Below are 26,722 nucleotides of genomic sequence, written 5' to 3'. Positions count from 1 at the left end.
GTCCAGAAAATATAAAAACAATCCCATAAATAAAAAGAAAAATATTTTTTTTTACAATAACGTGCATAACAGGGTGGAATTATCAAGCTTAATGAATGCTTATAACACTACAATCGATAATTCCAGATAATATATTTTAACTTTTTTTCCCATAAATTAAAGAGAAATATTTTTATGATCATTTTTTCTTACAATAACTTGCATAACAGGGTGGAACTGTGTGAGCTTGATCAATGCTTTCAACACCACAATCAATTATTTTGAGTCCAGAAAATATAAAAACAATCCCATAAATAAAAAGAATTTTTTTTTTTTACAATAACTTGCATAACAGGGTGGAATTATCAAGCTTAATGAATGCTTACAACACTACAATCGATAATTCCAGATAATATATTTTAACTTTTTTTTCCATAAATTAAAGAGAAATATTTTTATGATCATTTTTTCTTACAATAACTTGCATAACAGGGTGGAACTGTGTGAGCTTGATCAATGCTTTCAACACCACAATCAATTATTTTGAGTCCAGAAAATATAAAAACAATCCCATAAATAAAAATAAAAATATTTTTTTTTACAATAACTTGCATAACAGGGTGGAATTATCAAGCTTAATGAATGCTTACAACACTACAATCGATAATTCCAGATAATATATTTTAACTTTTTTTCCCATAAATTAAAGAAAAATATTTTTATGATCATTTTTTCTAACAATAACTTATGTAACAGGGTGGAATTTCAATCAAAACTCATCAAGCTTAATGAATGTTTGTATGTTTTTATGCCTGCATAAATATTTTACAATGTCTAGCTGTTTCTTTTTTGTTGTTGTTGTCAAAATTGCAATAATTATTTGTGATAATAGAAGTACTCTCATAATGTACAACTTTGAAAACATCTTTTACAGTATAGCTGTGCATTATTGCACATTAAATACATCAAAATATATATAGTAATTTCTTTTGGAAAGAAATCTTAAATGTAGAATTTGCTGTGATTGGGTAAATAAAAATGATGGCAGAAGTAAAAATCAAATCTACTGAACTGAACTGGCCCAGCAGAAAAAAAAACAGATCCTTATTGTTGATCCCAGCAGTAGTCTGACCTACAGCGGAGCATGCCGGATCTGAGAAACAAGCTTACGTAAGACAAAGTGAAGCATGCCAGCTCCTCAGATGGATATCCAGATCGATAGATCATATTGAGATTGTGACAGGATGACACAACGTCATTTGTCGGGTCTCTCCCACTGAGCTGACACTGACGCAGAGGCTGCTGGGAGTTCTCCATTAAGCCTGTCACAATCCAAATCCAACACTCATCATGTTCAGCAGACATCCATCTCCACGGCACACAACGGAAGTCATGCAAAATGAACAGAACGCAAAACAAAAGAGGATTCTCTTCTTCGAGGCAGTGAAATAAATGCCACTTTCCAAGAATAGGGTAGTACTTTTTTATAACAAATAGTCAATGAAAGAAGGTGTTAACCTTTAGAAAATTATGTTCTTCTACCTCAGAACATTAACCCTCTGGGGACTGAGGGTGTTTTTGGGCCCTGAAAAAGTTTTGACATGCCCTGACATTTGTGCTTTTTTAAGTATCTTAAAAACATATGAATGGCCCAAATCTGATTATATTGTAATCAGCACAATTTGGGCTACAATAATATGTAAGCAACATGAATGTACATGTTGGTGTTTTTGAGAAAACAACGTTTATGCGTGCTTAGTGAAAAACAAAATTTTTGAAGTCACTGAAATAAAGTCATGAAACACATACAGAATATTTGTTCACAAGACTTTGAGAACTGGATGTGTTAGGCTAGAGTTTTTTCTATCAAATGATGTGAAAATCATCTCGTTCACTTGTTTACACAAAACAGTATATTGATTTAAATTTTTGAAGACACTTTTTGTTTAGAATAGCTGTATGCGAAGAAGGCGTGAATGATCATGAATAATGCTGTGATTCACACCTGAGAAGACAAAGACCTGCATAATGAGCCGCATAATTAGTTATTCAGTCAGATGACTGAGAGGAACAAAGGAATGAATGAAGGAGGAATATAAGGACAAAATATGTTTGTAGCTTATTTTGAATAGATTTATTTATCAAGAAAAGTAACTTGAGATTCACTTGTGAACTTCTTTAACATCTGAAGATGGTACAGTGCTCTCAGGAAAACAGTTTGAGGAGACTCAAGTAAATGTCAGCAGGATTCATGTGTTGAGCAGGTTTACAATCACTAAAAACAACAAAACAAAACATCTGTGAGCATGTTAATATCAACAGCATCATACTATTTATTTATATATATATATTATGATTTTGTAGTCATAGACCCACGCATTTTGTACAAACGTAAAAAGGACATTTTATATCTGAGAAACTAATAAAAAATTGTTTATCGTGTTAAACATCCATTCGAGAACACAGTATTAATACATATTGTCAAAACATACACTAAGTGTAAACCCTCATATTACATCCTACTGTTGTAAGATACATTAATAACTAAATAAATAATTATGATCTTATAGTCAAACATAAGCATGCTTTGTGTGAATACAAAGAAACTAGGCTATATTATAACTGTTAAGCTTAAATGTGAACACTATAACCTTTATATTGCATCATTCTTTATTGAACAGACTATTAAAAACATACTGGCATCGTTAGTCATTTAGATGCAGTGAAATGAAACGTTCTTTATAATGTTTCACTTGCTGTAGTCAGGAATTATAGTTGGCAAAAAGTCTTAACTGGTAAAATGTTTGCACATTCTGTCACAGTAATAGCCTAACTAACAAGTAGGCTAATAAGAGAAAAAAAAACTTACTCACGTCTTCTGAAGTACGTTTTATTCCTGACAGAGTCTTCTTCCAGAAATGACTAACTTGAACGAAGTTTCTCCTTTGTTTGCTGTGATGTGGGCGTCTACTTTTGGCGCGGCGCCCTCACGTGGACGATTTGAATATGAATAGCGAACAGCTCGTGGGCGTGATCTAATTATAAAATAATGAAGCAGACCGGAGAGACTGGACATCGTGTTGGTTTCATATTGATTATTTTATCACAGGATATTTGTTTTCGGTAAAACTTACTTCGTTTAAAAGTATACATATCAAGCTTTGTCTAGACATATTGCTCATGTCTCTGTGTTGTATATTGGCTGAGTTATAGTCTATTTTACTGACGCGTTTCTGAATGAAGATCACGGAGATCAACGCGGCAGACAGCACACCCTTTTTGTTTTCTTTATTTTGCAAAATCACAATGTTTTTTTGATTTTGTGAGTATATACAAATAAAAGTAGACCCTTTACAGATTCGATTGATGTACTGCTTTTATCTGTACAATCAGAAATGACAAAGTAATTAAAGTTCCTTTTGGGAAACTGCCTCAAAACGCCCCAGGGCGTTTTTCGTCCCCAGGGGGTTAAACTGCAAATTATATTTTTCTATTTATTTCATATGAGGTTTGTAATTTTGGTAACCCTTTTGTACCCAAGGATAGTTGTTGTTTTTTTTTTCTTTGTGCACAAAATGTATTCTTGTAGCTTCATAACATTATGGTTGAACTGATGTCACATTGACTATTTTATCGGGCCTTGAACATAGTAATTACATTGCCCTCCAGGAGGGTCAAAAAGCTCTTGGATTTCATCAAAAATCTTAATTTGTGTTGCAAATATAAACAAAGGTATTACCGGTTTAGAACAACATGAGAGTGAGTAATTAATGACAGAATTTTAGTTTTGCATGAACTGTCTCTTTAGACACATGTTCAAAATCAGGATTTTTACATTTTCTATCAATGAACATTGAATAGACATGCAAAGTAAACTTAATAGACATGTGTAACAGGGTGGAATTGTGAGCTTGATGAATGCTTTTAACAATACTATCGATTATTTTAGATCAAGATAATAGTGAAACAATTTTTCTCCCATAAATTAAAGAAATATATTTTTATAATACATTTTTTGTATTATAATTTGCATAACAGGGTGGAATTGTACAAGTTCGGTCATTGCTTTCAACACTACAATCTATTATTTAAAGTCCAGATAGTATTTTATCAATTTTTTTTCCCGTAAATAAGAGAAAAATATTTTTATGATCATTTTTTATTACAATAACATGCATAACAGGGTGGAACTGTAAGAGTTTGATCAATGCTTTCAACACTACATTCAATTATTTTGAGTCCAGGTAAAATAAAAAATACAAAACTTTTACCATAAATTAAAGAAAATATTTTTATGATCACTTTTTCTAACAATAACTTGCGTAACAGGGTGGAATTGTCAAGCTTAATGAATGCTTTCATCACCACTCTGTTCAACACTGCTGTAACAAAAGATGGTACACCCAAAAATAAAGTTGTTATTTTTGTTTTCTTTGCACACAAAAAGTATTCTTGTAGCTTCATAACATAATGGTTGAACTGAACTGTGTTAACAGGCCTTGAACATAGTCATTACATTGCCCTCTATGGAGGGTCATAAAGCTCTTGGATTTCATATAAAACATCTTAATTGTGTTGCAAAGTTGAAGGAAGGTCTTACAGGTTTGGAACGACATGAGGGTGAGTAATTAATGACAGAAATATTTTTATGATCATGTTTTTCTTACAATAACTTGCATAACAGGGTGGAACTGTGAGAGCTTGATCAATGCTTTCAACACTACATTCAATTATTTTGAGTCCAGGTAAAATTGTAACAATTTTTGTTCACCATAAATAACATTATGGTTGAATCACTGATGTCACATAGACTATTTTATCGGGCCTATATTGAATATGGATATGGATTTCATACAAAATTTCTTGTGTTGCAAAGATGAACGAAGGTCTTACAGGTTCGGAAAGACAAGAGTATGAGTAAATAATGACAGGATTTTCCCTTTTGGGCGAACTATCCTTTTTAAAACTTAAAATAATGATTTTTTTCATTTTTTATTACTAAACAATAAATAAACATGCAAACCTAGCTTGTGTAACAGGTTGGAATTGTGAGCTTGATGAATGCTTTTAACACTAAAACCAATTATGTTGAGTTCACACATATGTTTACATTTAGTCTAGAACTAGGGGAGCTATTAGTTAATATACTGAAAACAAAGTAACTGGCCTTAAAAAAAAGGAAACTCTGATACTTTCTTGTAAACTATAAAGTAACGCATTACCAGTTACTTGAAAAAAAGTATTCTGATTACGTAACTCACATTACTTGAAATGCATTGCCCCAAACACTGTTTAAAACAACGATAACATAAATGCAAGCTGGTTAATTGTTATATAACATCTTTATAATATCGCACGTACAAGTCTTTTCATTTCCTTTTAATAATAACTTGCATAACAGGGTGGAACTGTCAAGCTTAATGAATGTCAAGACTGCAACCAGTAAATAGATTATTCCTTTGCCCTTCCATCATGCAACACAATTTTAAGCAAAAATACATTTTTGTGTAAGTAAATCATGCGGTAACAGGGTTGAGTAGAAAATGTTTATGATGAAATCGAGCTATTTCTTATTCCAGGCAAGTTTTCACAAGAAAACATGGGATTTGTGGCTCTAATGCTTTAAATAAATCATGAGGGATCAAAGCGTTTCTATTCGTCCCTATTTGTGGAAAGTGCCAAATGAGGACGCGTGGAGATTGTGATGGAGAACGCTGGTAACGGGGCACTTAACATCACCGCTGCCATAGTCTCGGTGTCTCTCCAAATAAGAGAAACACCAGCACAGCTGCTGCAGACTTGAAGACTTCATTAATCGGTCATGACAACGGAACCATGCGAAAGGCTGGTTATGCACAAGCCTCTGAATACTGTAGGTTGTAAGAGAGATGGACTTAAGATCCAGCGGTCACACCCGGGGTGCTGATAGCATGACTGGCCCGATTAGCCTTTATTCCCAACGGAGCGTTTTTTACAGCTACTTAAACACGTTTGATTTAACGCCCCATCAAAGGATGATATATTAACAGATTACACAAGGCAAATCTGTCACATTAACTTCACTTAATCTAAGCTCATAACCGCAAGTGCCGTGATGAGGATGTTGATGACATGTTTGGAGATAAACGTTTGATGTCGAAGACGTGATTAAGTGGCAAAGTTTACTGCAATGTCAGACAGACTCCAAACGCCAGGTGTTTCAAATTAATCTACAACCGAGCGCCTCTTCGCAGAATTAGCTTGGAAATTAGACTTTAATGTTGTTATTTGATTAAACTTTCTTACCAAAACATTCCATGCTCGATTTTCACATATAGACACTAACAAACTAGTCCCCCAGTGGGTTATCAGAACCTTGATCAAAGCATTAGCCTGCTTATTACATGCCTACTACCAGGCAAATCAATAAATGGACATGAAATGATAATTGAATTAACTTAAAAACTCCTTTAGTGAAAATCAGGTTGTTTTCGTGTTTCTCTGGTGTTTAAAGACAAACCATGTGCAAATCCATCAGTCAACACCATTGCAGAGCATTTTCTAAATTAACATTAATATCATCATTTACTCACCCTCAAGTTGTTACAAACCTTTATGAGTTTCTTTCTTCTGTTGAACACAAAAGAAGATATTTTGAAGAATGTTGGTAACCAAACAGTAGACAGTAGGCATTGAGTTCCATAGTATGAGAAAAAATGACTCCCTGCGTTTATATAATTCTCACTCAGAGTGTTAAAAAGTAATACTAAAACAGTGAAAAGTTAATGAGATAATTAATTGATTGATTGATTGAGTAATGATTGAGCATTAATGAAGAACACCTGCTGTTAACAAACTGAATCACTGAAAGATTAAGAAACAAGTACAGAACAAGAACTTTAATACTCTGAGTGAGAATTATATAAACACTGGGGCCCGGTTTCCCAGACAAGGCTTAGACTAAGCCAGGATTAGACCATAGTTCAATTAGGACATTTAAGTAATTTTTATAAACATGCTTAGAAAAAAACATTACTGGTGTGCATCTTGAGACAAAACAAAGGCACTGATATATTTTAAAATCAATCAGTGCAATTTTATTTCAGTTGAAACAACTCAGACTTACATTTTAGTCTAGGACTAGGCTTAAGCCTTGTCTGCGAAACCGGGCCTGGGAATTTTATTGTACACCATCAACTTTTTTGGTTACCAACATTCTTCAAAATGTCTTCTTTTATGTTTAACAGAGGTTTAGAATGACTTAAGGGTGAGTAAATGTTGACAGATTTGGAACAACATGAGGGTCAGTTTTGTGTAAACTGTCCCTTTAAAAACATGTTTAAAATTACGATTTTTACATTTTCTATTGATAAACATTAAATAGACATGCAAAGTAAACTGGTGTAAGAGGGTGGAACTGTGAGCTTGATGAATGCTTTCAACAATACTATCAACTATTTTAGGTCCAGATGATATTTTACAAATTTTTGAACCATAAATTAAAGAAATAAATTTTTAAGATATGTTTTTTCTTATAATAACTTGCGTAACAGGGTGGAATTGTGTGAGTTTGATTATTGCTTTCAACACTACAATCCGTTATTTAGAGTCCAGATAATATTTTAACAATTTTTCAACCATAAATATTTTACGATATTTGTTTCTTATAATAACTTGCATAACAGGGTGGAACTTTGTGAGTTTGATCACTGCTGTCAACACTATAATCCATTATTTAGAGTCCAGATAATATTTGAACAGTTTTTCAACCATAAATTAAAGAAACATATTTTTAAGATATTTGTTTCTTATAATAACTTGCGTAACAGGGTGGAATTGTGTGAGATGGATCATTGCTTTCAGCACTACAATCCATTATTTTAGGTTCAGATAATATTAACATTTTTTCCCCCATAAGTTAAAGAAATATATTTTAAAGATATTTTTTCTTACAATAACTTGCATAACAGGGTGGAACTGAGAGGGTTTGATCAATGCTTTCAACACTACATTCAATTATTTTGAGTCCAGGTAAAAAAACAAAATGTAAATAATAATTACCATAAATTAAAGAAAAATATTTTTATGATAATATTTTCTAAGAATAACTTATGTAACAGGGTGGAATTGTCAATCTTAATGAATGCTTTCAACACCACACTGTTCAACACTGTTGTAACCAAGGATAGTTGTTAGTTTAGTTTTCTTTGCGCACAAACAGTATTCTTGTAGCTTTATAACATTGTGGTTGAACCACTGATGTTACATTAATTATTTTATCGGCCTTGAACATGGTATTTACATTGCTCTCTATGGAGGGTCAGAAAAATCTTGGATTTCATCAAAAATACCTTAATTTGTGTTGCAAAGATGAACAAAGGTCTTACAGCTTTGGAACGACACAAGGGTGAGTAATTAATGACAGAATTTCAAATTTTGGGTGAACTAACTATTTAAAAACATGTTTAAAATCATGATGTTTACCTTTTCTGTCAACAAAAATTAAATAGACATGCAAAGTAAACTTGTGTAAAAGGGTGGAATTGAGAACTTGATGAATGCTTTCAACAATACTACCGATTATTTTAGGTCCAGAAAATATTTTAACAATTTTTCAACCATAAATTAAAAAAATATATATTTTTAAGATATTTTTTTCTTGTAATAACTTGCATAACAGGGTGGAACTGTGAGATCATTGCTTTCAACACTACAATCCATTTAGAGTCCAGAGTCTTTTTAGAGTCCAGATAGTATTTTAACTAGTGGTGGGCCGTTATCGGCGTTAACGTGCTGCGTTAACGTGAGACTCATATCGCGCGATAAAAAAAATATCGCCGTTAATCTATTCTCAAAGTAGGGTTGGGAGCTGGGTCTAAACTACGCAAGATATGATGACTTTCACCTTGATATTTTAGCGCGGATGACGTATATCTAGTTGAATTGCACTGTAGGGGGCGAGAACAAGTCTTCAACTTCTGTGAAATTACCACATCAAATGAGACGCGCAGACATGGATGCAGCTATGAAGCCGCTTCAGGGCAGGTGCGTGCGTTGCTAGACCCTTTTTACTGGGGCACGTGCCCCAGTGAAAATCTGCTGTGGCCCAGTAAAATCTCAAGTTTGAGTTATAATTTACTTTGATAATCCCGAAATAAAGACATTAAACTATATGCAACAACTGAATTGACGCTTCTAAAAGCAAGGCAGTTTATTGGAAGACTATGCACGCAGATAGGCTATCCATACCCGCGCGCCTGTGTATTTTACGGGAACGCGCACGTCGTACAGCCTTTTGCGCAGAAGTACTTGGTTACACAAGTTTGTATAGTTAATTGTGTTGTAAATGCAATTGTCAAGCAGTTTGTAATGCATTTTGGAAACAGGAGATGAGCGCCTGGTCTAATGCGCCACCTGGCTTGAGAAACCCGTTCTCAAAGACTTACTTTTAGTCATTATTTGGGTAGCACACATATTCTGAATGCCTTCAGCAGAATTTAAATTAGCCATTTTAATCTAGATTAATCTAGATTAATTTCAAGATTTAATCTAGATTAATCTAGATTAAAAAAATTAATCTATGCCCACCCCTAATTAGGGCCCGAGCCCAAAAGGGCGAAGGCCCTATTGTTTTTCTAAGGATTATTATTATTATTATTATTTTTTTTTTTTTTTTTTCAATGTTTTGGGGGATTTCGGGGGCCTTAACATACACGAAAACTCTTGAAACTTTGCACACACATTGGAACCTGCGGCCATCAGGGCCGGACAGACTTTGACATGGGGGGGTCACCTGGGGGGGGCGTGGCACAGCGTTAAAAATTGCGACTTTTGAAGGGCTATGGAGCGCACAACGGTTGACCTACAGTCACCAAAATTCATACACATATAGACCTCATCGGGCCGAACAAATTTCACACTCATAGTCCATGCTTCGCCAAACAGGAAGTCGGCTATTCAGGGATGTCTAAAAAGTGCATGCAATGGAATTTGAAATACTCCTACTAGGCCTTTCCACCGATGGCCACCAAACTCGGTCAACATGATCTCAAGACATTGGGGACGCAAAATTGCCAGGGGATTTTTGATATCTCGAACGGTTTGACCGTGACGGGGCGACAAATTTATGGCGAGAAATGAGAAACAGGAAGTGCCTAATAACTTTGACATACTTTGTCTGATTTTGACCAAACTTCAGCAGTTTGTTCACCGTCTGATGCCGATCACAGAGATGTGACTATTATGAGTCAAAGTTATAGCGCCACCAACTGGCAGCAGAAAGCGTGACGTTTTTGAAATGCTTTAAACTCAGCCTCTTAATTTTACTCAATTTGCTTCAAACTTCATCCCAATAATGTCAAAACACGACCGATAAGAATCTGTGAAGGGCGTTATCCATAACTTTTATCATGTTGCCATGGCAACGTGTCAAACTTTAACTTTAGTTTTTTGTGTTTTTGAGCCACTTAAAATGCTTAGAATTTCATGAAACTCAACACACACATCTGTATTAATGACAGTTAAACACTGATAAAAGCCCATAAATGGGCGTGGAGCAGGCGTTCCATAGCGCCACCTTTTGACAAAAGTTGGGGGGTTACTTTGTCCTACAGTCACCAAACTCGGTACATATATTGGACTCATCAAGCCGGACAACTTTCTAATTTACACCCATTAGCTACGACCAACAGGAAGTCAGCTATTTTTATTTAAAATATGGATTTTTGGAAAAATCAAGCTGTGGAATTTGAAATACTACTCCTAGACCTTTCCACTGATGGCCACCAAACTCAGTCAACATGATCTCAAGATATTGGGAATGCAAAATTGCCAGGGGATTTTTGCTATCTCGAACGGTTTGGCCGTGGCAGGGCGACGACATTATGGCGAGAAATGAGAAACAGGAAATGTCTAATAATTTTGACACACTTTATCTGATTTTGACCAAACTTAAGCAGTTTGTTCGTCGTATGATACCAATCACAGAGATGTGACTATTATGAGTCAAAGTTATAGCGCCACCAACTGGCAGCAGGAAGTGTGTTGCTTGCAAAACGCTTTTAAATCAACCTCTTAATTTTACTCAATTTGCTTCAAACTTCATCAGAATAATATCAAAACACGGCCGATGAGAATCTGTGAAGGGGTCCTTGATACATCAAATGCTGTTGCCATGGCAACATGTCAAACTTTAACATTTGTTTCCTGTGTTTTTAAATATAGCTGTGAATAAATTCATATCACTCATAGCAGAATCAGACAGTTCACACCAAACTTTGTCAACATGATGCCAAGATACTGAAGATGTTAAATTGTGAACGGCTTTGGGACATCTTGAACGGTGTTGATGTGGTGATTTATGAAAGTAACAATAAAAAAGATGAAGAGTTATTTTCATATATCTTTAAATTGCATTATTCTAACTCATCAAAACTTTTTACATATAAAGAACAAGAAATTCTTAGGAAATACGTGTAGTTTCAAAATGTTATCATGCTCAGAGGCCCCAAAAACATTAAAAGTGTCACATAAATTTGTCAGATTAAAGCTCTAATACCAGGGATGAACACTAGAGGTCCTCATAAGATAAGGAATCGTTTGACCTCTAATGCTATTTAGCTCATTCTCAGTGTATAAGAATGAAAATAATCCATAGAATCAGTTGATATAGACTGTACTGTCAGTGTACTTTTACATAATTATTTTGTATAGGTGCTTAAAGAGCATTAAAATATTTTTTTAATCTTTTAAGGAAAAATTATATGATTTATATACATATATACAATCTCACTGATATAATAAAAAATATTATAAGTATGACACTATACTGCTCAGTTCACTTAATTAGAATGAGAAACAAATACATCAACTAAGTAAATATGTATGTATTTTTAATATATTTGTTTATAATTATTTCACAGATGCTTATAGATCATTAAAATAATATAAAAAAAATGGATGTAGATCATAAAACATGGTAACTATTTAAAATAGGGTCTCTTTTGTTAACATTGGTTAATGAACTAACACACGAACGAACAACGAACAATATATTTGTACTCGATTTTCTTCAAACTTCATCAGAATGATGTAAAAACACGGCCGATGAGAGTCTGTAAAGGCGTCCCTGATGCATCAAATGCTGTTGCCATGGCAAATAAAAAAAAAATACAAAATACATTCAAATATTTGTTTCCTGTGTTTTTGAGGCAGATAGCGTGCCTAGAATTTCATTTCCCATTTTCAATTTTCAATGATTTATTATATATTTAAAGTGCAGCATCCTAACTCTTTGAAACTTTTTTCATACAAATAACTATTCATTCTGATTAAACACAGTTCATTTCATAATTATATAAAACTCCACGAATGAAAGAAAATTAAAAAACAAATCTGATCTCACTCTGCTCTGCACTCTATGTGTGTGTTTGTGTGGTAAGTGGCTGAGTGTAAGGAGGTGGGATGGGTGGCAAGAGAAAGAGTCAGACAGGAGGAGAGACAGTTAGGGTTAGTCCAAAGGGTTATTGTGAATGCATGTGCCAACTGGGCACCGTTTTCCTGATGCTATCGGGATGGCGACTGCCAGACGGCGAGGGCCCGGTCAACGCTGCTTGCAGCTTTAATTTTAACATTTATTTTTCCCATGAATTAAAGAAAAAAATTGTATGATTTTTTTTTTCTTACAATAACTTGCATAACAGGGTGGAACTGTGAGAGCTTGATTAATGCTTTCAACACTGCATTCAATTATTTTGGGCCCAGGTAAAAAAAAATGTAAATAATAATTACCATAAATTAAAGAAAAATATTTTATGATCCCTTTTTCTTACAATAACTTGCATAACAGGGTGGAACTGTGAGAGTTTGATCAATTCTTTCAACACTACATTCAATTATTTTGAGTCCAGGTAAAAAAAAATTGTAAATAATAATTACCAATAACCAAAAAAAAAAAAACAAAGACCATCAATTAAAGAAAAATATTTTCATGATCATTTTTTCTAACAAAAACTTGTGTAACAGGGTGGAATTGTCAATCTTAATGAATACTTTCAAAACCACACTGTTCAACAATGTTGTAACCAATATGAATATTGTACACAACAATCCCATTCAAATCTATAGCATAAATTAAGTAGGTCAAAAGTAATCTAAAAGTAATCTGAAAGTAGTTGGAATTAGGGGTGGGACTCTTTAGGCACTTCCGGTCTGATTCTGATTCTGGGAGTCACGATTCGATTCAAAAGTGATTCTTGATCTACATTTTTCCCCAATCAATTCTTCTAATGTGCAAATACATTTTTACAACTTTACATTTTAACAAAATGTAAAATTGCAGTTTCTATGCTTTTTGTTTATGTTGGAATCTCTGTAGGGGTGTGAATCTTCAACTAAATATCACAATGCGTCACATGCTCTGTTTTCAATATTACTGCATATGGCTACATTTTCATATTCATTTTATATCAAATTTATTTTGTGCAAAATGTACTTATTTTTTTATTATATAAGCAGGCTATTTTTTTTAAACAATTGCTTATATAACAAGTGTTCTTTAAGTATCTAAAAGTTTACAGACAATAGCTATTGATTTTTCTGTTTTTCCTCAGCATTATTGCCGTTTTATTATTACTGATGAGGTCATAGACAGTGGCTGATTTAACAGGCTGCATTCAAACTAATGCACAGATCTATTTCCATATATCAGATGTTTTGTCCTGCTCTAAAAACATAACTGAATGTGTCTACATCAATTTCGTATAATAGTATTCGAAAATGCAAGTGCATTTAACCAGAGCCGCAATCAAGCTTTAGGACGAACAAACACAAAGTGCACGTAAAAGTCTGTCAATATGCGAGTTTTGTGCACCAAATAGTACTGCATTCCAAACTGCATAAATAAAATAATATCTAAAGTAAACAGTGAAAATTGTGCAATGAAGCCTGCCACATCTCCAGTGCACACACCTGCCATATGCGGAAAAATTCAAGCTCAAAATCGTTGAAGAGAGAATCGCGATGCAGAGAAACTATATTTTCTCCCACCCCTAGCCTTAAGGCTAATATTTTGCTGTGTTGAGTCTCTGGTCCAACATTTATAGGGTACGATGGGGCTGAAGGCGCCCTAGGGTAAAAGATGTATTTTATATTATTTTCCTTGAAACACTAGATCGCAAAAAACGTGCCGTAGCACTTTCCAAAACATCTGCTTTTCAAGATACACATGCAATTTTGTTTGATCACGGGCAGCAGCGCAAAGTCGATTCTGTGCTTAATTGATCTACTATTTGATGTTTTAAAAAATTTTATAGATTTAAGTAGCAAATGAGAATCGATTTAATTCTTGAACATATCTCGAGACCAAGGTCTTCTTAATGATTTTCAGTTTTGTTTAAGATAATTAAGGCAGCAGTTTTTAAATAACGAAAGAATATGTAAAAGTATGGTATTTGGGGTAAAAAGTTGCTGTTGGGGCTAAAAGGCACAATAATTAACATGATAATTAATTGAAGGCTGACTTTTATATTTGTTGACATGACATTGTTAGATTCAGATGGTAAATATCCTTTATTATGTCATCTTAAAGATAATCGCCATGTTTAGAATGAAACCATCATATTTAAAAACATGTTATTAATCATATCATATAATAATTCACACCACTACTTTTAAGATGGCAGTACTGACATACAGAGATTCCAACTATAAACAAAAAGCATAGAAACTGCAATTTTACATTTTGTTAAAATGTAAAGTTGTAAAGATGTATTTGCACAGCAGATTAATTAATTGGGAGAAAAAATGTAGATCAAGAATCGTTTTGGAATCGGATCGTGAAGTTCCTTGAAGATTTCCACCCCTACTTAAGGCTTCATGTATGCATCTAAACCAATCACAATTTAGTATGCAAATGAATGTAAAAAAAAAAGCAGCTCTAACAATCATCACAGCAGCTGCAGTCTCTAAATATGTCATCTTTAACCTTAAATGTGTCAGACGAAGTCTAAACGCAGTCGTGCGACGCTGACGCTAACGGGTCGTGCTGAATTAATCACAGAAGAAAAAAAAGGCCTTGCACAAACTATAATAAGCTTCTCAGTAGAGTGAGATGTGCTGCAGATCTCATCAGTGTATGAAATTATAATACAGGTTGCTGCTGTCTGGCAGAACATCATGTGACGACACCCTTGCTCCTCTATTTCTGGCTGTGGCTAAATCATACATGCAACCACACGGCACGACGTCGAGCTCAGAAGAATTCATCAAAACAATCCGCAGCCTTGCCTTAAACGTAATCTATGGAAACAGAGAAGAGCCCACATTAACCCCCGCAGTTTTTGAGAAGGGTGGTGTTGTCATAGCAACAAAAAGTAAAAATAACACTAAACAACAGACTGTTTATCAGCTCGGAATTCAATAAAACAGGACTAAACAGACACTAACTGACTAGCCAGAAATAATCAACAATTACGCACACTAGTACTAATTAAGTCGAGCGATCTAATTGAGTCTAAATTTGTCTTTTCATCCATTTGTTATTTCGCAGGCTATCATTGCGCGGCCCTGCCTCTTATTCATGTAGGCAATTAATGCTTGTCAGGATAATGATACATATAAGGGCAATGTTTCCGCCCCGGTAATTATTTAGCCCATGAGCTAACAGAAGTCTGCTCCCGTCGTTTCCTTTGAAGTGACTATTATGTTTTCAGAGAAAAACGCTCAACGCAAACAAAGGCCATCTTGAGCGTAATTTATGCACAGGGTGACAAACGGATCGATCGGGATATCGCATTATCCCGTTTATATTAGGCTTCCTCCAAAAACTCAAATGAGTCATCAGAACCTGCCTCAGCCAGAGAGCATGGCCCACGAGCACGGCCTCTCTCCAAAAATAGCCCGCATTTTAATGTCAAGCGACGAGAACGCAACTGGCGTGGACTGGCCTAAAGATTTGCATTGCCAAACAACACGGATGACCTTTGGTCGAGGCTTCTTTGGCCACGTTTAAACCACAGCGAACGCTCTTGTTTACATGCGTGTGAAATGGCAGGCAGGAGGAGGTGCGGAGAAGGGGGGGTGCTTCTTGGTTTTAAAACAAAACGCTGGAAGCAGTTACGCCTAGCAAAGACACCTGGGGCAACCATGCTGCTCCTAATTAAGAGATCATACATCTGTCTAAGACGCAGGCATCTATGGCAAGCCGTTTTAGCCTAAAATATACTAAGCGTTACTCGTCGTAATTGCATTTTTACTAGAAACAATTCAATTAGAGAGCTCTCGAATTCAATTCTTACTAGTAACAATTTCAATTACAGCGCTCACTAATTCAATTATTACTAGCAACAATTTCAATTAGAGAGCTCTCGAATTAAATTCTTACTAGTTACAATTCCAATTACAGAGATAATTCAATTATTACTAGTAACAATTACAATTACAGAGCTAATTCAATTATTACTAATAACAATTACAATTACAGAGCTCTACAAATTAATTTTTACTAGTCATATGTCTCCACTGACTTCCATTCATTTTTAATTACAGAGCTCTACAATTGAATTAATACTAGCAACAATTACAATTAGAGAGCTCTCTAAATCAATTTTTACTAGTAACAATTTCAATTACAGAGTTCTCGAATTCAATTCTTACTAGTAACAATTTCAATTACAGAGCTCTCGAATTCAATTCTTACTAGTAACAATTTCAATTACAGACTTTTCGAATTCAATTCTTACTAGTAAAATTTTCAATTACAGAGCTCTCGAATTCAATTCATACTAGTAACAATTTCAATTACAGACTTTTCGAATTCAATTCTTACTAGTAAAAATTTCAATTACAGAGCTCTCGAATTCAATTCATACTAGTAACAATTTCAATTACAGAGCTCACTAATTCAATTCTTACTAGTAACAATTTTTTATTACAGAGCTCTCGAATTCAATCTTACTAGTAACAATTTCAATTACAGAGCTCTCGAATTCAATTCTTACTAGTAACAATTTCAATTACAGAGCTCTCGAATTCAATTCTTACTAGTAACAATTTCAATTACAGAGCTCTCGAATTCAATTCTTACTAGTAACAATTTCAATTACAGAGCTCTCGAATTCAATTCATACTAGTAACAATTTCAATTACAGAGCTCACTAATTCAATTCTTACTAGTAACAATTTTTTATTACAGAGCTCTCGAATTCAATCTTACTAGTAACAATTTCAATTACAGAGCTCTCGAATTCAATTCTTACTAGTAACAATTTCAATTACAGCGCTCACTAATTCAATTCATACTAGTAACAATTTCAATTACAGAGCTCTCGAATTCAATTCTTACTAGTAACAATTTCAATTACAGCGCTCACTAATTCAATTCATACTAGTAACAATTTCAATTACAGAGCTCTCGAATTCAATTCTTACTAGTAACAATTTCAATTACAGAGCTCTCGAATTCAATTCTTACTAGTAACAATTTTTAATTACAGAGCTCTCGAATTCAATCTTACTAGTAACAATTTCAATTACAGAGCTCTCGAATTCAATTCTTACTAGTAACAATTTCAATTACAGAGCTCTCGAATTCAATTCTTACTAGTAACAATTTCAATTACAGAGCTCTCGAATTCAATTCTTACTAGTAACAATTTCAATTACAGAGCTCTCGAATTCAATTCTTACTAGTAACAATTTTTAATTACAGAGCTCTCGAATTCAATCTTACTAGTAACAATTTCAATTACAGAGCTCTCGAATTCAATTCTTACTAGTAACAATTTCAATTACAGAGCTCTCGAATTCAATTCTTACTAGTAACAATTTCAATTACAGAGCTCTCGAATTCAATTCATACTAGTAACAATTTCAATTACAGAGCTCACTAATTCAATTCATACTAGTAACAATTTCAATTACAGAGCTCTCGAATTCAATTCTTACTAGTAACAATTACAATTAGAGAGCTCTCTAAATCAATTTTTACTAGTAACAATTTCAATTACAGAGCTCTCGAATTCAATTCTTACTAGTAACAATTTCAATTACAGACTTCTCGAATTCAATTCTTACTAGTAACAATTTCAATTACAGAGCTCTCGAATTCAATTCTTACTAGTAACAATTTCAATTACAGCGCTCACTAATTCAATTATTACTAGTAACAATTTAAATTACAGAACTCTCTAATTCAATTCATACTAGTAACAATTTCAATTACAGAGCTCACTAATTCAATTCTTACTAGTATCAATTTTTAATTACAGAGCTCTCGAATTCAATCTTACTAGTAACAATTTCAATTACAGAGCTCTCGAATTCAATTCTTACTAGTAACAATTTCAATTACAGAGCTCTCGAATTCAATTCTTACTAGTAACAATTTCAATTACAGAGCTCTCTAATTCAATCTTACTAGTAACAATTTCAATTACAGAGCTCTCGAATTCAATTCATACTAGTAACAATTTCAATTACAGAGCTCTCGAATTCAATTCTTACTAGTAACAATTTCAATTACAGAACTCTCGAATTCAATTCATACTAGTAACAATTTCAATTACAGAGCTCACTAATTCAATTCTTACTAGTAACAATTTTTAATTACAGAGCTCTCGAATTCAATCTTACTAGTAACAATTTCAATTACAGAGCTCACTAATTCAATTCTTACTAGTAACAATTTCAATTACAGAGCTCTCGAATTCAATTCTTACTAGTAACAATTTCAATTACAGAGCTCTCGAATTCAATTCTTACTAGTAACAATTTCAATTACAGAGCTCTCGAATTCAATTCATACTAGTAACAATTTCAATTACAGAGCTCACTAATTCAATTCTTACTAGTAACAATTTTTAATTACAGAGCTCTCGAATTCAATCTTACTAGTAACAATTTCAATTACAGAGCTCACTAATTCAATTCTTACTAGTAACAATTTCAATTACAGAGCTCTCGAATTCAATTCTTACTAGTAACAATTTCAATTACAGAGCTCTCGAATTCAATTCTTACTAGTAACAATTTCAATTACAGAGCTCTCTAATTCAATCTTACTAGTAACAATTTCAATTACAGAGCTCTCGAATTCAATTCATACTAGTAACAATTTCAATTACAGAGCTCTCGAATTCAATTCTTACTAGTAACAATTTCAATTACAGAACTCTCGAATTCAATTCATACTAGTAACAATTTTTAATTACAGAGCTCTCGAATTCAATCTTACTAGTAACAATTTCAATTACAGAGCTCTCTAATTCAATTCTTACTAGTAACAATTTCAATTACAGAGCTCTCGAATTCAATTCTTACTAGTAACAATTTCAATTACAGAGCTCTCGAATTCAATTCATACTAGTATCAATTTTCAATTACAGAGCTCTCTTATTCCGTTTTTACTAGTAAAAATTCTGTTGTAGAGCTCTGTAATTAAAAATGAATGGAAGTCAATGGAGACATATGACTAGCTCTGTAATTGGATTTTTTACTAGTAAGAATTTAATTAGAGAGCTCTTTAATTGGCATTGTTAATAGTAAAAATTGTATCATAGCGCTCTCTAATTGAATAGTTACTAGTAAAAATGCAATTACGATGAGTAACGCTTAGTATATTTTAGGCTAAAAGGGCTTGCCATATGCCATAGGCATCGAGCCGGACTAATGAGACAGTAAAGAGGCGAGCGTATGAGCGAATGAGGCGTGATGCATGCTGGCTTTGAATGGAAATATCTGATACTAATGGCTGCGAATCTCCCTGATCGGCCCTGTCAACCCTTAAGACAGTCGAGGATCCTGTCGGCTGTGGGCTTGGTGAAAATCCAATTTTGCTGGAGCTGCAGAAAACAAACTTTTTTTTTGCAACTCTTCGGGATTCCAGAGCTCAAGCGTGACAAGCAACAAACCTGACAGATCTATAAAGGTAATTTGTAAGCACATCGCTGTAAACACAGTACGAAGCATCTGTCCAGAGGTCTGTCCGCTTGGAAACAGCAGACTTTCTCGGTTTGTTCGTGATTAGTCAGTGGAAAGTCAAAATAAGTGCTTAATATTTATAAAATGTGATTCTGATCAACCTTACAAGGTCAAAAAAAAAGGTTGGAGGTTTTATTAAAAAAATAAATAAATAATAAAACTAAAACATAATATGTGAGCCACAAAACCAGTCAAAAGGGTCATTTTTTTATTCATACATCATCTGAAAGCTAAATAAATAACTTTTCATGTATGGTTTGTTAGGATAGGACAATATTTAGCTGAGATACAACTATTTGAGAATCTGGAATCTGAGGGGGCAAAAAAAAAAATCACAAAACTGACCTTCAAAGTTGTCCAAATGAAGTTCTTTGCAATGCATATTAAAAAATCAAAAACTATGTTTTGATATATTTATGGTAGGACATTTACAAAATATCTTGTTTATTTTGAATTAAATCTGGTTTTGTGGTCCAGAGGTATATATAATAAAATAAATAATATAATAAAAAATAAATATATAAAAATTAAGAATTAAATATATTTTTAAAGTGGGTTGGATGTAACAGGATTGGAAATTAAGCAGTAATTAGTAATTAGTATCAGTAGTTTGGTACTAAATAGTTCTTGATCAACTTGAAATTTAAGAAAATAATTTGTTTCGTCATTCTGTAATAAAACAATACTAAAAAAATATATATTTAACACATCATCTGAAAGCTGAATAAATAACTTTACAAATCAAGTTCTTAGCAATGCATTCTACTAATGAAATATTTATGGTAGAAAATGTACAAAATATCTTCATGGAACATGATCTTTATTTAATATCGCACAAAACATTATGTGTTTTGATGTAAAAGAATATATATGTTTAATAAATTAATAAATAATTAACATTATTTAATAATATAATGTAATGTAACACATTGCTTTTTATTTCAATTATCTCTCTGTAGGTTATTTAACCATGTATTTCTATGCCTTTAGAAGGCTTTTGTCTTTCGAACCCATTAAAATGCAAAAATTCATCAACTTTTTTGTCATCTGATCCTCTTTCACCTGATATATTTACTTGAAGTACCCCTGAGATTTTAAAACAAATATTTTAATAATTAAGTCTCACATCTGCATGAGAAAATCGCCTTAAAAGTTGTCCAAATGAAGTTCTTAGCAATGCATATTACTTATCAAAAATTAAGTTTTGATATATTTACAGTAGGACATTTACTAAATATCTTCATGGAACATGATCTTATTATCCTAATGAGTTTTGGCCTAAAAAGATCATTTTGACCCATACAATGTATTTTTGGCTATTGCTACAAATATACCTACTACTTAAGCCTGGTTTTGTGGTCCAGGGTCACATATGGTACAATAAATAATAATATAATTATAAATAGGTAAATGTATAATTTTTTTTTTTTTTTTTTAATGGGTTGGATGTAGTAGGATTGAAAATAAAGCCTAAATAATCTATCAGGACTAAATAGTTCTTGCCCAACTTGAAACTTGTCATTCTGTATTAAAATAACATTTGTGACAATATTGAAGGTCAAGATACGAATACCAGTCCAATTTATGTTGTATGTATTATTTTAATCATTGGGTAAAGTCAAACAGATCAAGACCTCAATCACATTTTAAGAGGAAGAAATAGACATTTGTGACCCTGAACCACAAAACAGTCATAAGGGTATTTTTTTATTAAGATTGACACATCATCTGAAAACTGAGTAAATATTTCCATTGATGTATGGTTTGTTTTGATAGAACAATATTTGGCCGAGATACAACTATTTGAAAATCTGTAATCTGAAGTTGCAAAAAAATCAAAATACTGAGAAAATCACCTTTAAAGTTGTCCAAACGAAGTTCTTAGCAATGCATATTACTAATGAAAAATTATGTTTCGATATATTTACGGTAGAAAATTTATCTAAATATCTTTACTTAATATCCTAATGATTTTTGGCATAAAACAAAAATCGATCATTTTGACCCATACTATGTAAGTTTGTGGTCCAGGGTCACATATAAAAATTAGAAATTAAATACGTTTTAAAAATGGGTTGGATGTAATGTGATTGAAAATGAAGCCTAAATAATCGTATCAGTTAGTAGTTTGAGACTAAATAGTTACTCAACTTGAAATTTAAGAAAATTATTTGTTTTGTCATTCTGCAATGAAATAACGTGACAAGGTTGAAGGTCAAGATACGAATACCAGTCCATTTGATGTTGTTATTGTTGTTGTTATTTTGATCATTGGATACAGTTTTCCATTGGATAAATGGTGGAACAGGCCAACTTCACATTTTACGTTGGAGAAACAGACATGTGATGCATTTAAACTAGTTCAGTTTAATAGGTGAATTATATGTTAAATGCATTAATGAATGATGTTAGTTCACTAAACAGGTAATCAGTAGCTGGGTAGTAACTGATTACATGTAATCTGAATTCCTTGTAATTAGATTAAATTACATTTTTAAATACTCATATTTTTACTAAAGTTTTTTTTTTTTGTGGATTACATGATTATATATTATTAACAGAATAGCAATAAATTATTCATTATTTATTGATTCTCCCTATTACCTCTTTTTTCATCTTTTCAATTTTCCTAAAATAGCCTTCTGCTGACATTAACAGAAAGATCTGTCAATATTCAAGCAGCATTTGACCACTGATTTACAAAAATGATTTCAGGTTTAATAAGTGTTTCAGTATTGCATCAACAACTGATGAACACATTGATTTTTATTTCTATTTTCTACGTCTTTAAAAGCTGTTGTCTTTCAAACACATTAAATTGCACAAATACACAAACTTTTTTGTCATCTGATCCTCTTTCACCTAGTATATTTACTTGAGATTTTCAAATAAATATTTTAATAATGAAGTCTCATATCTGCATGTTCATTGGTTCTCTGATATTGGTTATGGTCACATGACATGAAGGTAAACAAATAAAATATTAATTTTTATTAACTTTAAAATATTTTTATTTTTATTTTTTATATAATTTATTTAAATTATTAATTTCTCATTAAACTCATAAACTCCCTTGCAGTTCCTTGACAAACACCAGTTTCACGTTCTTAATGCGCTTCAACAAATGGAATATATTTTCTTATGCTTTGTATTTTTATGTCAATATGGTACAAGGTTATCCAATTTTAGGTCAGAAGTAGTAGTCTGATTATATTGCATAAAATGTCTAATGTAACCGAGTACATTACTAACTACAATTTTCATCGAGTAATTTGGATTTAGTAACGGATTACAATTTGTAAGTAATCTATCCGGCTCAAAAACTTTGGATTTCTGCCCATAATGCTATTATTTAAAAAATAATCAATTGGAAAATGTTTACCTTGTTCATGGAATATGATGCATGTGCTTTAAAAAATATATTTGTCCTATAACGAGAGTATTGCAGCTGAGAGTAACTACAAGAATTTATAGTCACTCACAGAAATTCCCATTATATTTATTTATTTTATTTGCTATGTCTATGGGATATCCTGACCTTGGCTGTCATACTCAAATGATTTTTCTGAAGCCCTGCTTCAAGCATCCAATCTATAAACAGGTAAGATCCTTCTAACAATTAATAATGAACTGTAAAGAAACAACATTGCTTGCATTCTACATTTGACCATTCGTGTGCATGCACCACCCACAGCGCTATAAATACACGTGTGAACTCGATTTGCAAACGAGGCATGCTTTTGTTTTTCCACACAAGACTGATTGGTGAAGAAAACGCAGAGCTCCTGGCAGAGGCCATTTCACCTTCGTCGAGTGAAAAGGAGCGACGGGGAAATGAATTGAAAACAAACTCTATCACCCCCACTGAAATGATAAAGCTGCAATGAGTACGAGCCATAAATCTTTAATTTCACAGCCATACATATTCCCCTGCAATTACAGCTGCGCTGCCAGCCGCGTCCGACAGAGGGTGCGCTTGCGCGGAATAAACTTTTCAGCGCTCCCCATCAACAGTATGTTGCTTTTACATCACAGTATGATATCTGAGGATTTCAAAAAGAGCATACACCTGTAAAAACGTCGATGGGTGCTGTTTACACACGTGCATTCCCTAAAATCCAGTCTCTGGCGAGTGGCGACAGAGAAACGCGTGATTGTGTCCGCGTACGCGACACATGCCGTCTTTCTCCTTGAGAGGGCAACGCTCACCTTGAACTAGATTTGCGATCAAACCCAAGACACAGAGTGTAAAGGTGCATCCACGGACCTGGCCGTCGCTCGGTGGCATATCAAAACCAATGGGCTCAAAAACACAGTGTGAGACATGCTGAGCGCGTGCGGGTGCGCGTGCGAGTGCGCCAGTGCGCGTGTGTTTTGAATTCAAATGTCAGCAGCGAAATGCAGAGCAGATACCGCAGCATGCCAATGAACTTCTGCAGTTTCACATCTAATCGTCATGTGTGAGCCACATCAGCTGGTGCGCCTCAAGTTTAGCGTTGCATTTTAACAGCAGGACACAGAAGAGCAATGGAAAACTGTTACATGCAACATACCATGTTTACTTCGGATACCATGTCTATGCTGGCTATGTCTATATTCATCCCTACCGCCACCGGAGCTCCTGATGGAGAGAAGAGAAAAATTATTGAAAGGGAAATTGCATGCATGCACATATTCACACTTGGTGCCCAATTACGCCAAATCTCATTCTCGTATGGCAAAACATCACGGTTTATATGTACACGAAACACCAACACCCTAAATTCACGTGGCATTGCGCATGAAACTGTTGATTTGTTACAACGCACAAATGCAACTGCATGACTGACAAACGCACAGGCTATCGATAACAGCTTCGCGCATCGAAGGAGATTTTAATTTTTTATATTTCATTTGCTGTCACGATGCAACAAAAGTTGCGCTGCAAATTGAATTGATCCCTAAGTTGGCGTCTCTCTCTAAAATGGCAAAATAGCAAGGAAGAAGCGTGCGTGCGTTCGTTTTTCACCCCCGTCTCTCATGCATTGACATGCACGCCTCAGATCAGAGACTGAGATGAATGAACAAGGTTTGCATGAGTAATTGGGCATGTTAGTGCGCGTGACAAGCCAAATGCAACAATTATAGGAATTTTACTCATGCGTTACCTCCGAAATCCGGCCTCAGTCGAATGTCGTATCCTTTCATGAGTCTGTCCACGGTGTCTTTGACCACCGGCATATTGCTCGGGTCTCTGCTACTGCAATAATATCACGAGATGTTCTTAAAATCTTCTCGCATCGGCAGAACACAACATTTTCTTTTGAGAAACGGCACAAAATGCAAGCCTACCTTTGCGCGCACGCCACCGCCACGATGAGCGGACATAACAAGAAGATATGCGGGGTTTTTCCGATACTCTCCATCGCAACAGTTTTGATGGGCTTTCGGATGTGATGATGAAGACAGCGCACATCCAACTTACTGAAGCCAGTGCAGCGAAGGCAATGAGCTGCGCATGCGCACACGCCAGCTCCAGATCAAAGAGCAGCTCCTGATGATGCTGGATGAGCTGTTTCCATTGCGGGGGAAAAATTAAAGGGACGACTGAATAAACCAAGTCAAGAGAAGAAGACATCAGGTGATCTTCATGCAGCATTTTTTAGTCCTGTGTGAATGTGGAGCTTGACGGGTTAGTGCAGCGAGCTGAAGGTGACACGAAGGGGTTTCGGGCTTAGCGAACTTCAGGTAGCCTATCATAATCAATAACGTTTGCTTTAAGGTCTCAGAATAAAGAGCCGCCGAGAGTTTCTTCGTAATGTGTTTATTGTGAGAGAAAATGAGAACGCATATTCAACATGTTACAGAGTAAATGATAGGTGCATTCGCTATTTGCTATTGAAATGGTCTTTAAGTTACAACCCAAAGCGAAACAGGTGGTATTAGGGGGAGGGGCTTTTTCATTCTAGGAAGCATTTGATTGGACGAAAAGTCGAATACGCCCCTGAGTGCAGGATAAAGTCATCGATATATTTAGTCTTTCTTCCCAAGAATCTGTTAAAAGACTGATTTGTCAATTTTCAGTAGATGACCTCAAAGCTAAGACATACACAAAAAAAAGATCATTAAAGATGTGAAGATAAACAAGTGTGCAATTTCTGTGCTGTAAGAGACATCACATTTAAAAAATTATCACTTTTTAACCTTTGTGCTAAAAATCATTTTACCAATTTGGTGATCCTGGTTAAAATGAATATTATGCAGTTCTATTTGGTACTGATTGGTTGAATTCCTCAGGTGTATTTGTGGAAGTGCTGTCAAATATATTTGTTATGTATACATAAATACACACACACATGCATGCATACATTTAGGAAAAATATGTTGTTTATATATTAAAATATTTATATATATGAACATAAATATATGCATGTAAATATTTTATAAATATATTCTGTTTGTGTGTGTACATACATAATAAATATATAGTACATACATAATAAATCTATATAGTACACGCACATAAATTATGTAAACAAAAACTTACCTTGGATGCGATTATTTGTGATTTGACAGAACTAATCTGTGGATGATTTTGACAAGGGTTCACTCATATATGAAGAGTTCATTTGCAAAAACAAATAACTCTGTTGTTAAAAATGTTAATAAATCATGTTTTTTATTCTGCATTCCAAGTAATATCAATCAAACAGCAGTTTTGGGATGTTTTTATTAAATAATGAAATGAAAAATAAAATAAAATAAAATAAATAAAGATAACTATCACAATAAAACAAAAAAAAAAACA

The 26,722-nt window shown here is 33.8% G+C and overlaps 1 protein-coding gene across 3 annotated transcripts in view; it reads right to left on the bottom strand.

The window, feature by feature from the left end:
* Positions 1 to 25,509, bottom strand: part of LOC141289043 (gamma-aminobutyric acid receptor subunit beta-2-like) — an 87,242-nt gene extending 61,733 nt beyond the window's left edge. For 2 of the 3 annotated variants that reach the window (XR_012339793.1, XM_073821230.1), the window contains exons 1-3: positions 25,267 to 25,504; positions 25,083 to 25,174; positions 24,489 to 24,556 (exon numbers count right to left, since the gene is read on the bottom strand). Coding sequence is in view for 2 of the 3 variants with exons in the window: in XM_073821230.1 (XP_073677331.1) it covers positions 24,489 to 24,556; positions 25,083 to 25,174; positions 25,267 to 25,340 (234 nt within the window). In the remaining variant the exon portion in view is untranslated. Of the gene's footprint in view, positions 1 to 24,488; positions 24,557 to 25,082; positions 25,175 to 25,266 lie in introns of all 3 variants that reach the window. The other variant, XM_073821231.1, reaches the window with a different exon arrangement.
* Positions 25,510 to 26,722: the final 1,213 nt, after the last annotated feature.

The sequence above is a fragment of the Garra rufa genome, chromosome 16 (assembly GCF_049309525.1).
Source record: "Garra rufa chromosome 16, GarRuf1.0, whole genome shotgun sequence".
NCBI lineage: Eukaryota > Metazoa > Chordata > Actinopteri > Cypriniformes > Cyprinidae > Garra > Garra rufa.
The sequence above is the reverse complement of the archived record's forward strand: the minus strand, read 5'-3'. Positions and strand labels throughout refer to the sequence as shown.